Source organism: Ostrinia furnacalis, unplaced genomic scaffold (genome assembly GCF_004193835.3).
Source record: "Ostrinia furnacalis isolate ACB-3 unplaced genomic scaffold, ASM419383v2 OfSCF0283, whole genome shotgun sequence".
NCBI classification, from domain to species: domain Eukaryota; kingdom Metazoa; phylum Arthropoda; class Insecta; order Lepidoptera; family Crambidae; genus Ostrinia; species Ostrinia furnacalis.
Window position 1 is genome coordinate 276896 of NW_021130522.1, and position 18966 is coordinate 295861.

At 38.2% G+C, this 18966-nt stretch overlaps 1 protein-coding gene across 2 annotated transcripts in view; it reads right to left on the reverse strand.

Moving 5' to 3' along the window:
* The window catches only part of LOC114358344 (uncharacterized), a 34855-nt gene that overhangs the window by 2670 nt on the left and 13219 nt on the right, over positions 1-18966 (reverse strand). The window contains exons 2-10 of one of the 2 annotated variants that reach the window (XM_028312288.1): positions 10645-10773; positions 7820-8611; positions 7318-7490; positions 5667-6328; positions 3418-3587; positions 2422-2706; positions 2076-2171; positions 1506-1755; positions 970-1166 (exon numbers count right to left, since the gene is read on the reverse strand). In XM_028312288.1, the coding sequence (XP_028168089.1) occupies positions 970-1166; positions 1506-1755; positions 2076-2171; positions 2422-2706; positions 3418-3587; positions 5667-6328; positions 7318-7490; positions 7820-8611 (2625 nt within the window). In that variant the 5' untranslated portion in view covers positions 10645-10773. Of the gene's footprint in view, positions 1-969; positions 1167-1505; positions 1756-2075; positions 2172-2421; positions 2731-3417; positions 3588-5666; positions 6329-7317; positions 7491-7819; positions 8612-10644; positions 10774-18966 lie in introns of both variants that reach the window. The other variant, XM_028312281.1, reaches the window with a different exon arrangement.

Sequence of the window (18966 nt, forward strand, 5' to 3'; positions counted from 1 at the left end):
CTGCTGATTTCTAATACACCATCAAATATTAAAGTGCCCAAAGCCCTCCATTCCAAGCGGCACGTGGTATGCATGTGTGCTTCTCTACTTGTGTTCAAATTATTCAATTAAGTGTAGATTTAAACAAAATACGCACGTAAAAACTAAAAACGTCCAATGGGTCTCGCTCATCAAACGATATACATAATAGTAATATTGTCCACTACAACTTTGCTAGACATCGCAGTACATCTTTTACTCTCATTCGCTTGCAATCGACTAAATAATCACCCACCCCTGTAACTTCTGTGTAACCAGTACCTACGGCTTGAACGCCAATAAAATCTCAACCAGTGAAGGTCAAGTTAGATAAGTAAGCGATCATTGGAACCACAAAGACACAGATCAGAAGAACTTAGGAGGAGTTCGAAGTTAAGGATCGCCTTCCCTCCAGTGCAAGATATGTGCAAGCGTCACAAACAAGAGCGTGCGGTGCTCTGTGCAGATAGGCAGTGTTTACCAGGCAATCGGTGTTTTGTTAAAATCAATGTTTGGATGTTAAAGCTCCCTGCCTTCAAACATAAACCAAATCTATTGCCTGCCACTGGCTGCAAGATGCTAAGTGAAGAAGGCTAACCAAACCATAACCAAAAATTAAGAAAACCTCCACATTAAAGCTGAAAAGAGCGTTACTGCGGCGTATGTAGCTATGGAAAGGTACTATAGTTATTGTAACCCACGTTGTTCAGAGCGGGTTCACCACTATAGTCCAGTGGCGTCTAGATAGACGGCTAGCCTCCTCTCAACTTGCCCAGGCCCCCGCCATTTTAATGAGAATCTGAAGTTGCGCTCAATGTGTTAAAGACTGCCTCAATGACTGGAAGGCTCGTTGGTAAACTACTGTGACGCGCCTCACGGGTCACGGACTCCGGCAGGTGCACCACCGCCTAAGACTCACTGCTCACAGCCCTGTCAAGCTCATGTCCTCACCTCTCCCCGCTCGAAGTGCGTGAGGTTCTCCACGTTGACGCTGAACACGCGGCTGTTGACGCTGTACTCAGACTGGAAGGCGCGCTCGTTGCGGAAGGCCACGAAGCTGATGCGGCGCGCCTCGCGGGTCACGGACTCTGGCAGGTACACCACCGCCTCTGACTCACTGCTCAGCAACTCGGAGCTGGTTAATTCACCTGAAAGCAGACGGAATTTTGTCTATAATAGGATATTGACTTTCTTGGAAGATAGTATTAGATTCTTTGAGAGAGCTGAACGCGATCCTAACAGAGTTTGTACGGCTGAGATAAGCTAGACAATCATGAACTTCGATGACACCTTTCATTGTGGTTATAACTAATTACAACTGTTAACTCATTATTTTTGGTAATAAGTCGCTTATCATGGTTCTCTATTTTACTTAAGCGCTTTTTCTAATAATCGTTTTTTAAACATTACCTACCTATCTACCCGATAAGACCGGCTTTGTGTTTTATTCTCTTTAGTTAGTTTGTGTGAAATACGCAAAAATTAACCTTCTAGAAAGTCAAATGTTGCGTTGGTGAAGACGTCAGTTCCTCTAGCGTCTGTCGTGGCAACTACCCGGACGCCTCTGACGGGGTTGTCCGGGGTGGCGTCCGCCATCATCAGCGCCACGTTGTCCCGCACCTTGATCGCGCGCGCTTCCCCGTCCAGGATCGCGGTCGAAGCCAGCTGGTCCAGCAAATGGAGTAGGTCGCTGGGAATCTCTAGTTCTCCGTCATCCACGTCTAAGATTTCGTTAACCTGCAATGAGTATGTATTAGCATTAAATTAAGTAGGCTGCCTAACCCCAGTTTAGTTCTCAACTGACAAACATCATCATCTTCAGGTCATTTATCCCTTGACGAGCACGACCCTCTCTTAATTTGTATTATCAAAAGCTAATAACGGGCTTAAAATCGAGTTTCTGGAACCATCCTCCTACAGTCATTTGTCCGTTATTGTACTGTTTACCAACACAATTTTCTGTCGGCAAATGTTTCGCTAAATCTTACAATCGAGCTTAATTCCAGTATGTATTCGATTAATTGAAGTTATTTTTTTTATCAAAGATCGAAACGTACCTGGTCAAAAGGCCGTTCAAGACTCTCCAGGGTCACTGTACCATTCAGGAGAAGATTTTCTAGTTCTGTAATAACCTCGTTCAGCTGCTCTTGAGGCTGAAAAAAAAATTATTAGATTTATATGTGACTATTAAGTATACCAAGTTTTGAGAGATAACACATGGTACAAACATGTTTTTTTATGTTAGGATGACACCTCAGTTAGAAACATTTAAGGATTGGAAAATAAATAATTAGAATATCGTGTTACATGCAAACAACAAGCGAATAATTAGTCATGCCTTAATTTGAAGGTAAGTCATAGAAGATGAAGATGAAGTTAGTGTTGACAGCGTCATGCACTTACAGGCCTCTGCGTGGTGGAGGGCAGCTCAGGCGATTCAGTGGTTTCCTCAGAGAGCTCAGTAGTTGAGTATGGAGTGTTCACTGTGCTGACTTCTGTGGGGTCATTCGTGGATAAGTGTTCTGTGGAGACGCTCCAGGATGTGTCCGGGTTAGTGATGTTCACGGTCGTCTCCGGGAAAGTGGAATTGTTCGGTTCGGTTGTAGTGACGTTCACAGTGTCCACTGGCGGTGTCGGCGGCGGCTTGATCTCGGAGGATTCACTGGAACTGGAGCTACTCTCTCTGTGCTTGAAGTACAAGTGGTTTTCGGTCTACAATAAAGCAGCATGTTATGCGCCTGTTAGTTTAAATAGCATTAGTGGCTTTTGATTAAAGTGCTGGGTACATTCATGTAGGCTCGATTGGTGCGATTCCTTGCGCATGTAGTCAAAATACTTAGTTTTGTTAAATTTTCAGGTCATGCAAATGAATGCGTAATTTTACAAGTTTTTAGATAAATACATACCTACATATTTCTTAATGATGTCTGGGGTCTGCGTGGGCAGGCCTCCTACTAGGTGGACCGACGATCTGGTAAAGGTCGCGGGAAGAGCCTGGATGGGGGCAGCGCAGGACCGTTCATTATGGAAAACCTTGGGGGAGGCGTTTGTCCAGCAGTGGACGTCATTTGGCTGAAACGACGATGTCTGCCGAGGCATTTTGTAAGGCCTCACGAGGGAGAAGGATAAAGAAGGTCATCAGTATAGATCAGTCTTTCCCAAAGTAGGCGATAACGCCCCCTTGTGGGCGCTGCAGGCTTAAAGGGGGGCGGTAAGAGACCCAGAAAAAAAATCGGGACGTTGTGTAGAGGCTTGGGAGGCGTCATTTACTAGGAGGTCTCTTAGACACCGACTGAGCACTCGACTCTCGACTACAAATAGGTGCGCTAAAAAGAAATTATTCTTAAAGTGGGCAGTAGACAAAATAAGTTTGGGAACCGCTGGTATAGATAGACCTACCTTATTAGGCAGGGGTATAGCGGTAGGCATCGGCGGTATAAGGGCGAATTCGGCGACCAGCTCTGTGGTCGTCGGGGTGCAGTCTGGTTGAGCCGTCTCCAGCCACTGCACACCCTCGTTGAAGTCCCCCACACACGTGAACACGCTGCAACCAGGTGTCTCTGATTCTCCTGCAACGATATTAAAACCAGCTGATAAATGTTCACCTGAAGTGGTGGATAACACCGGTCAACAAAAAAAAAATGTTTTGCGCATGGATTTCACTTATTATATTCTGATTATACAAGGTGTTAGGTAAATGGGTATATGAGCCGACACTAGCCCATGTTAACATGGTCATATAAATGGTATGGTGAAGTCAGAAAATTGATATCTTCATTTTAATTATTTTAATTTTCATACAAATCGGATTTTATAAAATTTATTTTGTATGAAAATAAAAAAAATAAAATGATAATATCAAACTGACTTCACCATACCATTTATATGACCATGTTAACATGGGCTGGTGTCGGCTCATAAACCCATTTACCTAACACCCTGTATAAGCTTTATATAAAAAGTGCGATTACAAATTGAAAATATTTGCTTTTTAAGAAGTTATAGCGATTTGAATTTTCCATTCTCATAGTAGAATGTCTATAAAGATGCACGTTACATCCTCATTGGGATACATTTATAAAAGCAAACTCAGAACAATTTTTTGTTGTTATTCTATTTCTAGGTATTAATTTCTAGGTATTAAAGCACCTACAAATTTCCTAAAAATAGATTTGAAAGGCACAACTTTTACATATTATTCATTAATGTAAACACCTATTTAACACCTACCTATATCATATACGATAAACACTTATGGATAGAAAATCAATCAAGATAATTTGATAGTACAATAATTTATTTAAAGCCTTAATTCTTTGAAGATCCAATACCATGACCGAGGTTTTAACAGTCATCTGTGACGGCACCTCTCAATACAAGTGCACTTTAACTAACACGAGTGTAGGCAAATATTAAAACTGAACACAAGTATCGCAAAACATTGTCTTCACCTTTGCGAACGCGTAAATTATAATAGAGCCTTAAATTATTTAAAACTCGTGATTTTTAAATGTCAGTGCCCAACAACAGTTAACTTTTTACTACTTATCGTTTAGATAAACTCGGATTAACTTATTTAGGTAACTGCTCCATAAATGTAATAACTGTAATAACTTTTTGTGCTGTCTTTATTATATTCCAATTCATAAAATAAGATTTTGTCAAATGAATAGTTGTCTTTTACATTAATTTAGTAATAATTGTTCTCAGTACAGGACTTATTAATGAGTTTGATTGAATCCCACGTTGGAAATAATAAATTACTCTTTTGTCAAGATTTTAGAGCAGTGGTTCTTAACCGGTGGTCCGCGGACCACTGGTGGTCCCTGGAGGCATTCCAAGTGGTCCACGAAGACATCGTAATAAACAAGTGACGTGACGTGATGAGTCGAGTCAACACAACGCAAACGGCGCACAGTGGGCGAGAAATCGACCTCCCCTTTCATAGGATTTGGAAAAAAATATAAGTGGTCCCTGACAAGACAGAAATTTGGTAAAATGGTCCCTCGTGACTTAAAGGTTAAGAACCACTGTTTTAGAGGATCATTGGAAGAAACGAGCAGTGTCTCGCCTTTGACCCATGAACCGGCACTAGGGACTAAATGAGATGATTATAATTGCGTGACTCACCACTTGTGGCTACTTTATGAGTGTAAAACTTCGCTAATTACCATTTAACAGTTCTCAAATAATAAGCCAAAAAAATCACAACTTATTTGACCCATCACCTATATCCTTATAATAACTACAGGGTGACTCCGAAATCGTTGGCATCCTTTTAATATAAGACTCTACTCATGATACATAGTGCATTCCCTAAATATGAGACAAATCCGATGAGATTTTTTGTCATTATTTTTACTATGTATTTCTATTAGTATGCTCTCTTATAAAGAGTTTAAAACTATTGTTCAATCAACAACACATCAGCCTATACATTTTATTGCAAAATAACACTTAATACATCGAAATCAGATGCTACACTATTAAGCTTGATGTGCTGTCGTCTGAACAAGATTTTAAATGTTGAAATTTTAACTCATTGGATTTGCCTCATATTTGGGAAATGTACTATGTATCATGAGTAGTCTTATTTTAAAAGGATGCCAACGATTTCAAAGTCACCTTGTATAGCAACACCAACTTACCAAGTTTTCGGCTGGGCAGAGACTCGAAACCCTTGCAGACGTACGCAGGCCTCATGAAGACCACATCCAAATAACTGAAGCCATCCCCAGTATACCCGAGGGATATCCTCGTGCCTGGAGGCAGCGGCTTCATCTCAGGGCCCAGCTCGATGTGAAGCAACACCGTCCTCAAGTCTAAATGTAATCTCTTTATTCTCGAATCGCGTATCACCTCCGCTTCAGACATTCCCCACACATCTTTCTCCCCCATGAATGATCGCAGCATTCCCTCGGTGATGTTCTCGGAATCGCCGAACTCTTCAATGTACCGGGTCCGGTTAAAGATGAACTGTTTGATCTTCTCCTTCCAAGATCGGTGCAGTGAGTCTATATACTTGACGTTGTAGTCGCTGCTGAGACGGATCTTGGTGGCGTAGAGGTTAAGGGTGTCTTCTTGACGCTTCACAAACAATGTCTTGTTGGACGCTGACACAAAGTAGTTTTTGTAGTCTCGCTGCATGCACCAATAGTAGCCGTCGTACGTCGGATCTAGGTGAAACTTGTAGTCATCATCGTCCTTCTCAATTTTCACTTGCGAAGCGTAATACTTCATGGAATCCGTGAAACAGCGGATTTCGTTTTTCTTTATGGGTCTGTCAACTGTTAATACTAAATCGTTGTCCCTGAAAACAAAAATGTCTGCTGTAATAGCGCATACTTGGGCCACTTAATTTATTATCTTAGCTGGGGTACCATATAATTAGGTATATTTCAGTTCTAAGTTACCTACAAGCCTGAAATACACTACTAGTAAATAATTCATATTTTTACATAATTAATTCTACACTAAGAACTATTTAATAAATATCCCTAATTAAATTAATTATTGTTATCACAAATAATAATTAACATTTAATAATAGAGCACTATTTTAGAATCTTTATCCTGTATACACTTTGAGTCTAATAAATATAATGAATTAATAGATTTATTAAAGGAAAAACAATTGAAATGACAGATATCAATACTGAATAATCAAATTCATATTTATTTATTATTACTTTTCGTGTCTATTTACGGTAAATAATTATTGATTATTTGTCTGTATATCAAAATAGTTTGTTTCCCTAATATATGTAAATACAAAAATAAATTGTCATTTCACATAAAAATTACGTTCGTCTAGTATTTTATCAACAATCCCAATCCCAACTAATATTATAAATGCGAAAGTAACTCTGTCTGTCTGTCTGTCTGTCTGTCTGTCTGTCTGTCTGTCTGTTACGCTTTCCCGCTTAAACCTCGCAACCGATTTTGATGAAATTTGGCATAGAGATAGTTTGAGTCCCGGGAAAGAACATAGGATAGTTTTTATCCCGGTTTTTGAAACAGGGACGCGCGCGATAAAGTTTTTCTGTGACAGACAAAATTCCACGCGGGCGAAGCCGCGGGCGGAAAGCTAGTATCATTATAGACTTGCCTAGTAGAGCGACCGTTATCCAGTAGAGGGGTCAGATATCTCTGGATATGCCGACATTATTAATTGAAATGAAATGAACTTACCTTAATTACCTTACTTTAAGTAACAAAGTCATTCATCGTTATATGAACGAAATTCATCATCAACGCTTAACTACTTGATTTTAATACCTGGGTAAATGTTAAGACTTACTTTTCAACACTAAGTTCCAACTTGATGTGCTCTAGCTTAACCGGTCTCTCGCAAATTACTTTGTAGAAGATGAAAGAACTGTTGACCAGTTGCCATGTCTCGTTGGCGATCGCAACATAACGTCCATCTGGGCTCTCGGAAACTCTATCAAAATGCCATTCGGATTCTGGAACCTGAAAATATTTACGATTAGGCTGGATTGCGGCAATAACCGTAAGTTTTGCAACTCTGAACCTGTTGTCATGAAATCTATATAAGACAAGTACTTGAGTCTCTCTAAATAAGGTAACAAATTCCTTAATTTTAAAAACTTTATGCCAATCGTTAAGGAATGAGGGCTATTGTTTTAGCGCTCACCAGTTAGCGCCACTGTAGAGTAAGGTCCTGTCAATCGCCAGGGGTGCCAACTGTTAAGTATAAAAACGATAGCCCTCATTGATAAAGTGCTCGCGCTTTTCATTAGTGCCATTCTCATATCCATTTATTACTCACATCAACTTACCCTAGAAGTATCAAATTCCGAATCAAGCCTCAGCAATTGATTGTCAGGAGTCATAGTAAAACCCAGCGGGAATGGGTACATAGAGCGTGACTCCGCTATATTCAGAACCGGACTATTCAGGAGCCTCCAGCCTCCGTTGATCACGGTGCCTCCTCTCTTGAAGCACATGTCCTTCGCTTGAGCGAACGTCGCGCGCAGCCCGCCGCCGCCGGCACCGCTCACTACCGTCAAACACGTCGACGCCGGGCTAAAGAACCGCGTGGAGTTATCAAACCCCTTACAATCTTTCCTAATTCTCTCATCGCTGTCTGGATATGGCTTCACAAAACAATATCTATAATGCCTCTCGTCCGCGTTACATTCCACCGCCGTAAAGTTACTCACTGGGTCTATCACCACGCATAACTCCACGTCAATTCCCAGCGACGCGTCGTATTTCACATCATACGTGTTATAAAAAGGTCTTCCGGTGGAATCTGTGTACGACCAATCCACGAATGGTCCTCCCGGATAAGTAGATTTGAAGTCTGTCCATATAACATGATTCGTTTTGGTTAAGTTCAGACTGTGGTACAGTTCAGTCGTGAATATGTTGCCGGCGCAGTCTTTGAATTTGTCTGTGAATAGTTCTGGGGTGTTTTTGAGGCGGTAGCAGACGGGTTTTCTGTCTGTTGTGTAAGCGAGGTCGAATCCGATGGGGCATAGGTGGGTCTTCGGTTTCTTCGCCGCGGCGTGCTGGGCCAGCGCCAGAAGCAGGGCCGCGCTGGCGAGGAGCCCCCGCGGCAGTCGCATCTGCAACAGGAAGGCTCGTGTGATGAGTTCCGCTATCATATCTGACAGATACGGCCGCCAATCAAGCACTTACAAACGCAATTATCGCTACACGGACTTTATCGTGCTGATTGAACTACGGCAACCTTTTGTTTTGCTATGTCATAGTAGAATCAAATGTTTTGTAGTCCGCAATAAACAACATTTTAACTTTGTTAGTCCTAGTCCATAGGGAATTCGTATATTTTTGTAAATAAAGTTAGTAGTTGGTACTGAGTCACCGAGGTCAGTGCTAGTGGTCATTTAAATGTGCAGATTACGTTTTAGGGAAACACTAACAAAGTACAATGACATGTTATCAGGCTTATCGTTTTATTTGTTGCTAATTTGTGTATTGTATTATTTCAATTAGGAATATCCAATACTATTATTAATAGAGGGGTACTAAATAGTATTTTGGTTGCCATAAAAGTGCATTACGATTACTTATCTAATACTATACTATGGTCTCATTCGTATTACGCATGACACAAAGCGAATCTGGCAGATGATGCCTTCATTGCAATCGTTCACCTTGTACAGTCACGGAATGAAAAGGTTCGTCAGTTTTCAAATTGATTCCTTCAACGAATCGCGAGCACATATTACCTTTTGAAACTATGTTACAGAATAATCTCGAGTTAGAGAAAATAATCTTTAACTGTTCGTCAATAAAGTTCAAAATTATTCAGATCAAAGTTGTTTGACGATTTAACTTGTCAAGAAGATTATTATGATTGATAAACTAAAACCTTCTTGTTGGTTCAACCTGCCATTATCTATTGAAAAAAAAACTAGACATGTTGTAACATTGCACTGATGGGATAGAAAAATAAACAAGCAAAACCTCATTCGTTAGCAAACGTCATATTTATTTAAATGTTAGCAGCATTGTTTCTTGCACGGTTATGTTGGCAGGTTTGACTCTTACAGTACCTAGTGCAAGCGAAAACCGACACTAAGGTGACGAACCTTTTCATTCCGCGACTGTACATGTACAGTTCTATGGCATCAAAGCTTAAATAAATAAATAAACCTCTTAACTTCATAGCCAGACCCTAGCAAACCATTTAGGTAGAGCACACAGCTAAAACATGACAAATACTTGAAGGTGGCCAATGGCCATTGCATTATTACGTACTCCAAACGGGCAAGTTAGTACATAATAACAGTACGAGGATATTCGTGCAGGCAAATGGAATGATCTTGATATCATGATAACGTAATAATAAATTCAAATTCAAAATTATTTATTGCGAAACATAGGTGTTATATTGCACCAATCAATATACTGTGCGTTCTGCAACCAGCGTAAATGGTCAGCCACAAAAAACAACTAATCTCTTAAAATTCTTGTGTCACAGTGTTTGCAACAAAACTCCTCCGAAACGGCTTGACCGATTGTTATGAAATTTTCTGCGTGTAACCCATAGGTCCTAAGCTGCCCGCATCCAGGCTCTTCCCGCGACCTTTACCAGATCGTCGGTCCACCTAGTAGGAGGCCTGCCCACGCTACGTCTTCCAGCCCGTGGTCGCCACTCGAGAACTTTCCTGCCCCAACGGCCATTTCATTCATTCGGTTCATTGTGGAAAACCTTGGGGGAGGCCTTTGTCCAGCAGTGGACGTCATTTGGCTGAAAAGAAAGAAGAAGAAAGAAGAACCCATAGGTCTGAGAATAGGATGTAATCTATTTTTCATGCCCATAGTTAATGAGGGTTTTTCAATAAATAAAAATTCTTTCGATAACTACCAAAACTCTATTTTGAGGTCAGAGATTGTACTAACTACGAGTAAGTAATCGACTAGACCAAATAACGGATATGCTCACTTGCTAATGTAATACAATATACCTACTTATTAATTATTATCCTTGTCCCACTTACGATTTGCCGGTAGGTGGCCGTCAGTGTAATTCCCATGATAAAAATATTACGTCTTAATAACCATTTATTTCCGTAAATATATCCCGGAACGAAATTAACACCCTGTATGAATTGTAAAATGAGTTTTTTACCTTCGCGGTCAAGCGTGGTCGTCCGTTCCGCTGTCACCGCACATCGTTATCCGGCCTTGCTTCCCGGAGATAAAGCACAAACTTGCTTGGTCGCCCGTTTTCTCACAGATTAAAGTTCCGCTGGTAGGTCTGAAACAAAAAGTTTATTGTTTACTTGACTCGTCGAATACTGTTACCGTGACATCACAATAGTGTAAACAGAATCAGTAGGCAACAGTCTGCTTAAAATCGTGTAGGTATGTATTAATATTTCTTCGTAACCATTCAGTTAGCTTCTTGACACACGAAAATGTAAACATAACAGAACATCCGAAGTTTAACTCTTAATAGAACGACTCATAGTAACAATTTATAGTCAATTTGAAGTACATTTTATAAGCTTATCAAACGCGACTCTCTCATAGACTTTTTATGCCACCAGTTCGTGAACTTAAAGGTACTAAAAATATAACTATACAGAAAATTGAAAGTCATCAAGATTTTCAGGGCTAGATAAAAACAACAGCGTTTTTGTAATTATTGGTTAATTACACCATTAACGACATAACATCTAAATAAAATGGATGGCCCTTCTGACACTTTTTTCTTTTGCACCTGTACCGTAATTCGCTCTGGGAACCAGGTATTTAAGCCATAAAAAGATGCCGCCGTATTCGGGTATTACAATTATAATTAGAATTTAATTTCACGCCATTTTTAGCATCGGATCGCTAAGTAGCTCCAACATTACGTGCTGCTTGCGTAAATACTTATATTTTGTGCATGTACTAAGAGCTTGTATTATTTATGTAATTTAACAATTAATTGGTGTTCTTGATGAAATTACATTTTTATTAAAATAAAAATAATTGTATATTAACTATTTGACTTTAATAGAACGACTTGTTTTGGAAAAAAAATAACTAAATAACGTTAAATTTTAGTTGACCATATTAATTTAAGTAATTAATTAAATGTGGGGAAATATGAATATACCTAGTGTAGCAAAGCGCATGAGCAAAATTGTGACATTGAATGCATTATTTACATTATTCACTATAGCACACAACATATTAAGTAGATACGTAGATAGTAACATATTAAAAAAAATTTGGTATTCTTATTCGAGTTTCCAAGTAAAATGCCACTTAGCTTTTTCTTGAAATCGATTTAAAGATAATTTTTGTAAGGCGAAGGTTAATTTTAATGTTTTAGTTCGAATGCAGTTTTAATGTAACCTGTATTAAGGACAATGCAATCACTGCATTCTTTGGTTAATAATGAGTGCGTCGCAAGGTCCTATTGTAAAAAACATAAGCCTCCTTCTAGCGCAGTCGGATAAAAACGGTTGCGGGTAAATATATGTGACAATATTTATGCGCAACTTTTAAGCGTCTAATAAATATTTGTATTTTTTGTAAGTTTGTTTTTATTTCTTATCAATTGATAAGTAAGTACCTAATAATCTGTTACGATAATATTTTTATTGTGTAAAAAAACCCTAGCCAATGATATAATTATGTAGGTAACACGTTTATTGCAATAAATATGCTCCTCTTATAGCATAAAAACACACTCATTATCTACCTACATAATTATTATATTATTAGAGATGGAAACATGTTTGTAACGCATATTCGTGTGCCTAATTGTTACATGCTATCAAAATCATGCTAAGAACTACCTATTTAAATAACTAACTATTTAAATAAATCAACTTTTTATGCCAAACATCTAACCACTCTAATAGAACATTTTCAATGACGTTAGATATTGTCTTATACCTAAACCCTGATGTTATCGTGATGCTGTATCAAATACTTTACCTCAAATTCAAATAATTTATTAGCATTTACATCATCATCATTTCAGCCAGTCATTGCTTGATAAGTTTATCATTGACGAAATGTAGTATAAATACGAATTACAGGACTTATGTAGAATCATAGCAACAATAAGCACTATTAACTTGGATTAATATCATTGCCTGCAGGTTACATGTCATCTCAATTAAAACAAATAGCCACAATTTTGTACGCTGATGGAGCTAGCGTGATCCTCAGCAATTAATCTAGGAAGTGATCGGTCTACGTCACGTAAAAACCTGTTATTATTTATGTTGTTACACGTTATTAAGTTCATTCATTGATTTGACGCTGGCATCTTTACAGAAATGCTAAGCGGATGTCTCATTATCATTTCAAACTGGGCATTTAAAGGTATATTCCACTTGATCACCCAGGTGATCAAAGTGGATTTCAGGCAACACTTTGGAGTACTTTGATCATCCATGGATAAAATCACCTAGGTGATCAAATCAAAACCATGAGTGATCAAAGGACACCAAAGTGTCATCTAGACTCCACTTTGATCACCTGGGTGATCAAATCCAGGTGATCAAAGTGGAAGACGATGGACGGTGGTCGCCAAATGCTACCCTAAAACGATGTTAGAGGCAGAAAAGAACAAGACACGGTAAAGACTTCTAAGAGGTATTTGATACAATCTTGTGGGATTCTATTTGGCTATTGCACAAGTCATTTAGTAATAATATTTATCGTTAAAGAAACGTTGTAATGGGCATTCGTAATTATCGGGTCAAATTGTTATCATAATGTGTATAGCGCTTAGCTTTCCCCGGGTAAACTGAGGAGGCTATCGCTGCTTTCCGAAGTAGTCAGTGTTCAATGAAAAAGGCAAACATTATCTTTCGGGATCGGGATATAATGCTGCTAGATGCTTTCCTTAACTTTGAACTCCTTCTATATTCTTCTGATTCATTTCGTTGCAGGTCAAATGACAGTTTCAAAACTTTCCCTCTTGACAAACTTGACCTTCGCAGGTTGGGTTTTTATTTGCGGTCAAGCTGTAGATCCTGGCTACACAGGAGTTGCAGCGGTGGGAATTGTCCCGTTGAGGTGCGTTCGTCCGTTACGTCGACCCAGCCATCAGAGAGTACCTATCTTCGCCTAAAATTTTATTTTATTTTTATTTTCACCAACTTGTACTATATCTTCACAGGTCAATAAATAAATGTAACTTGCCATCAATTTAATACCAACATATTTACGATATTATGTTCGTGCAGAGTCAAACAACAATATAAATAGCAAAAAATTGTGCAGGTGGCAATCAAAAGTCGGTCGTTTATCAATATCTTTGTTGGACGTGTTTTATCTGTTTGCTTTTAGCACACCTTGCAGATTGCGACGGTGACGTCACGAATACAACGAATCTTCATTGTACATGTGCACTTAGGATTTCTAGGTTTCAGATTGCTTCAGAATAACGAATCGGAAAGTGTCAAGGAATCAGGAATTCCCAAAATAATAGTATCCTAGTAAGAATTTTGCTTCTATCTTTAAAATCCGGGAAAATTTTAATCTATCTAAATATTGTACTCGTATATTTTATGTCAACGTGAAATTGTGAACTCTGTCAGCTTATAATATAACGCGTTAGATTGTAAACAAACAGTGGGTTAGGTTAGGTTAGATTGTAATTTAACTACGTCAGATTATAATCTGACGGAATTCACAAATTTACGGTGACATATATAACTCAAAAGTGACTGACTGACTGACTGACTGACTGACTGACTGACATAGTGATCTATCAACGCACAGCCAAAACCACTGAACGGATCGAACTGAAATTTGTCATGCAGGTAGATGTTATTACGTAGGCATCCGCTAAGAAAGGATTTTACGATACTAAGGGAGTAAAACCGGATACACGCGTACGAAGTCGCTGGCGGCCGCTAGTATTTCATAAAATTAATTCTTTTGTTAATCAGTTAACATGTCGTTTGATGTACTTAATTAAATTTTTCGTACTAAATACATAGGTACGAGTATGTATCTACTTAATTTATTTAACGAGGCCCGTCCCTAGCTCTGATTAAAGATAACAGTAGTTCAAGGTGACTAAACTTCGCCTCGGATCGTCTAAATGTGTCATTTTTCAGTAATTTGCACATTTCAGCTAATTTTGAGTCAGCACGACTATTATTAAAGACGAGATTTTCGCAGAATTCGTAAGTTTTCGAGGATATTGAAGCCAGATAAATGAGATACGAATGGCTTATACAAATACAATCTTAAGATAATTAATCCATGGGAAATATAATCCAATTTAGGCCCGATTCGACCAAACTTTTATCCGAGAATAACTCCAAGTATAACTGGCACATTGACAGTTTCAGTATGGAAAATCCTTGTCAAAACTGACGATTTATTCTGAGATTAATATTTACTCTTTTTTGGTCGAACCCACGCTTAGTAGGTAGTAGAACCGACATTTAAGCTCTACTTGAAATTTAATAAACTGTAGCATTGGATGACCTGCCTGATGGACGGACGATATCATTATTTTTCCGAGCATTGCTGGAAGGTCTGGTTCAGCAGTGAACATCAATGCTGGGGTGATGATGAGTTTCATTACAATGAATCATCGATAACAACCGTGGAAAAGTCGGAAAACGTGCTGATAATATTACCGAAAACTTATCTAACACTTTGATTATGATACACATTCGTGTAAACCTTTAATGACCATGATTTTCCCTGAATGGTGGGTGGAAGGGGAGTGCTGCTAAATATATCATTTTTTATCTTGATATGCAATCTCATACAATATACTGGTCATATTAACGACTATGTTTTCCTTAATATTTCAAAGGTTTTTCAATTTCAATAGTTACTGTTTTGAACAAAATCCTCTATTCTATCAAAATTAGCCAACTAGTTGTACCCGTGACTTCGTACGCGTGAAAATTGGATCATTTTTCCCGTTTTTTACAACATTTTTCGTTGATGCTCCGCTCCCTTTGGTCGTGGTGTGCTTGTAGTTGATAGAAGCAGTATGTTTCCTTAAGTTTTAGAGCGTCCAACCAAAAATAGTCTTCAACTTTATAATATTAGTAGAATAAAAAATATAGTATAATGTGCAATTTGTGCATTACAAATTAACTTATAAGTCTATTAAGAAATACTCAAAGATTGTTCAGTTTTGTTTGAAAGAGTAACAAATTCTCATCCAAGCTCACAAACTGTCACGTTTATATTAGCAGGATTACTCATACTCATAATATACTCAAGTAAATTCTAAAATTATATGAAAGTTTGCTTAATCCATCAAAAACGAGTAAACATCTTCTGAGAAAACACTTGACTTTGCAATGTCGAAGACATGTGATCATGCCGTGGAATCAGATAGAGTTAGATATACCTTATTATTATATTACGTACTTCTAAAAAACGTAAGCGTTTCTATAACTTCAAAAATAAGCATTTTTATTATAGCGTTATTGGTAGGTAAAGGATGAGAAGTAAAAGAAGTGTGCAAGTTCAGTGCGTTTACCATGAGTTTACGTTATGTGTGTTCGCTAGCGAATGGGTCAAAAAATTCTATGAAGATTTAGTTCTTGAAAGTAGTCGCTAGGGGTTCTGTAGACAGTCGCTAGCGAAGTCGTCGAAGAAGCTAGTAAAGTCATGGTAAGCACACAAAAGTGTCAGTCTAGCCATACCTTGAATTGAATGACCTAGGCGACCAACTTGCTGACTAATTTAACTATATGGCTGCTACATTAGGTAGAGCTTGGTCGGTTTGGATCTTTGTGCATGAAGAAGACTCGGATTCAAGTTCTGTTATGGATGACTTGACTTTCCAAAATCATTTAGGCTAATCTAAATATATTATAACTCAAAGGTGACTGACTGACTGACTGACTGACTCACTGACTCACTGACTAACTGACTGACTGACATAGTGAGCTATTAACGCACAGCCCAAACCACTGGACGGATCGGGCTGTAATTTGGCATGCAGGTAGATGTTATGACGTAGGCATTCGCTAAGAAAGGATTTTACGAAACTCCACCCCTAAGGTGGTAAAACGGGATCCACGCGTACGAAGTCGCGGGCGGCCGCTAGTTATTTCTACAGTTACACAAATCATTTAGCGCGGTAATTGCTACGTTATTCGGTGTAAAACGCCCCGACAAACATTATAATAAGTATCTACCTTCCAATAGGCTAGTTGCCTAAAAAAATTTTTTTAGTCCGTAATGTTTAATATCAAAAAATATTGGACACGTATAATTTTATTTGTCAATCTAACAAATAATTACATAGTTATGGTGCGTTGAAGTTGCGCACGACGTCACAACGTGCGGCATTTTTAAGCAAGCGTTGACGTCACGGGCCTCTTCTTATGAACTTTGGGGCGCTTTATCTCTTTAAATTTTCATTAGTTTGAAAAAGTGAAAAATAGGTGTAGAGTATTTTTTGATAAGTTAACTGACGGACTAATTAAAACTCTTGCTTTTTGACCCAGGCAACATCCCCATTAGTCTAATAAACATACATAAGGTTGGCAATGATAATACAATCAGACTGTGTTCGCCGCATTTGCTCTGTGACTCAGCCGAAGCATTCCGAAGGAAGCAGATAAGTTATCGGTTAACAAAATAATGCAGATAGGTTTTTTCTAGTCACCTGAAGCAAATAAACGCAGTGACGTTTATTCGTCATGATCCTGGGTTGTTAGAACAAACGACAATGTGCGTATTTGTTTGTTTCTTCTGTTTATAATCGCTCTATTTGTCTTATAGTATTGTCAGTAAACACACAACAATCTAAAAGAGTTGCTGAAAAAATTTAAAATCTTTTTTATCAGTTTATTTGATAGGAATGGACGACAGGTTTTCATATGTATTCGAGATAAGAGCTGAGACTCACAACATTTAAATCTCTTGTCAATTATGCTCATCAAAACTATGTATATGTATATTATAGGTTCATTAAATCGATCAAAGTTCAGTAAAACCAATCTGGGTTAAATTACCACGCCACCATGAGCAGACTGCAGAGGGTGTATTATAACAGACTGTGCGTGCAAGGCATGTGACATCGACACATTTTGTTATAAGCCACTGAAATTCAGGCGTGCAGTGCTGTAATCCTTTGCAGCGGCAGCAAATAAGTAGTATTGTGTTTTTCGTTTCGTCGTCGTCGTCGTCGTTTCAGCCAAATGACGTCCACTGCTGGACAAAGGCCTCCCCCAAGGTTTTCCACAATGAGCGGTCGTTCATCGTCGTATGCAATGAATGAGTTTTTCGTTTATTATTTTTTATTTATTTATTTATTTGGTTCACCAATACATTGTTACACTAATACATTTTAGTTTATCAAATGCAATTATTAGGACTAAGTGTACAACTATAGGTAAGTAGGTAAACACCACATGCATAAGTCAGTTGTTAAAGAGTGTAAGTATCTAATATAAGTAAAATTTTAATGCAACAATTGTTTTTTTTTTTTTTAATTTTGTAACTGTCCACATTGCATGCCGGGGCAGCCTTTAATTAAGACATCACATAGTTCTTAGTACTTTTATTTACAATAATTCTTTTTCATGTATGCGTGTCTGTCTTGTTGGTTGTCCAAATAAATAAAATAAAATAAATAAATAATTGATTTGAGACCTGCAATATTTAAGTCTCTTGTCAATTACGAGTATGCTCATCAAAACGATATTACGTGGTCATTTAAAAACTTTGTTTGCGATATCAATGTTGCATCCCTACTTATTCGACGTATTCGGTAAGTATCTAAATCACCACCTGTATAATGGATGGATGAATGAATACTAGATTGATTGATTTATTGCTACCTTATTAAGTTTTTCCAGATGCAATAAAATAGTATTCATTTGCACAAAACACAAATAGAGATGTTAGGTTATTCAATAAGGAAGATTGCCTTTAATAAGCCGCCTATGGCTATCGTTGCCTACGAGGAAGGCGCGGCATTGCTATTGCCCCAAGTTGATGGTGCAATCACCAGAGAATCAGCCAGTTATTACTCACTTAAGTAAGTATACTTGGTACTTGCCAAGGAAAAATATTGAAAACGTTATTTCATCACGATTAAAAATAGTTTTCTTAGTTATCATTATGCTCCATGATATTTTGACCAATGCCTACAATGCTTGAAAAACAATACCTATAGTCGAATTTAGGCTGATTTTCCATATTTTCACCTATCAGTAGATACGAATTCAAAATTTTGCAGGACTTGTATGGCTTTACATTATTTTAACACCTAGTCTTTCTTGGTAAAATCTACCTACAGTCTTTTTTATACTTTAATTTATTTGGGAAATAGGAACTTTTCGGAATATAAACATTCTCATTAAGATAAGTAGATACCGCCCATTTAATATGTTTTAAGTTCAAAGTGGGCAGGCCTCCTACTAGGTGGACCGACGATCTGGTTAAAGGTCCCGGGAAGAGCCTGGATGCGGGCAGCGTAGAACCGTTCATTGTGGAAAACCTTGGG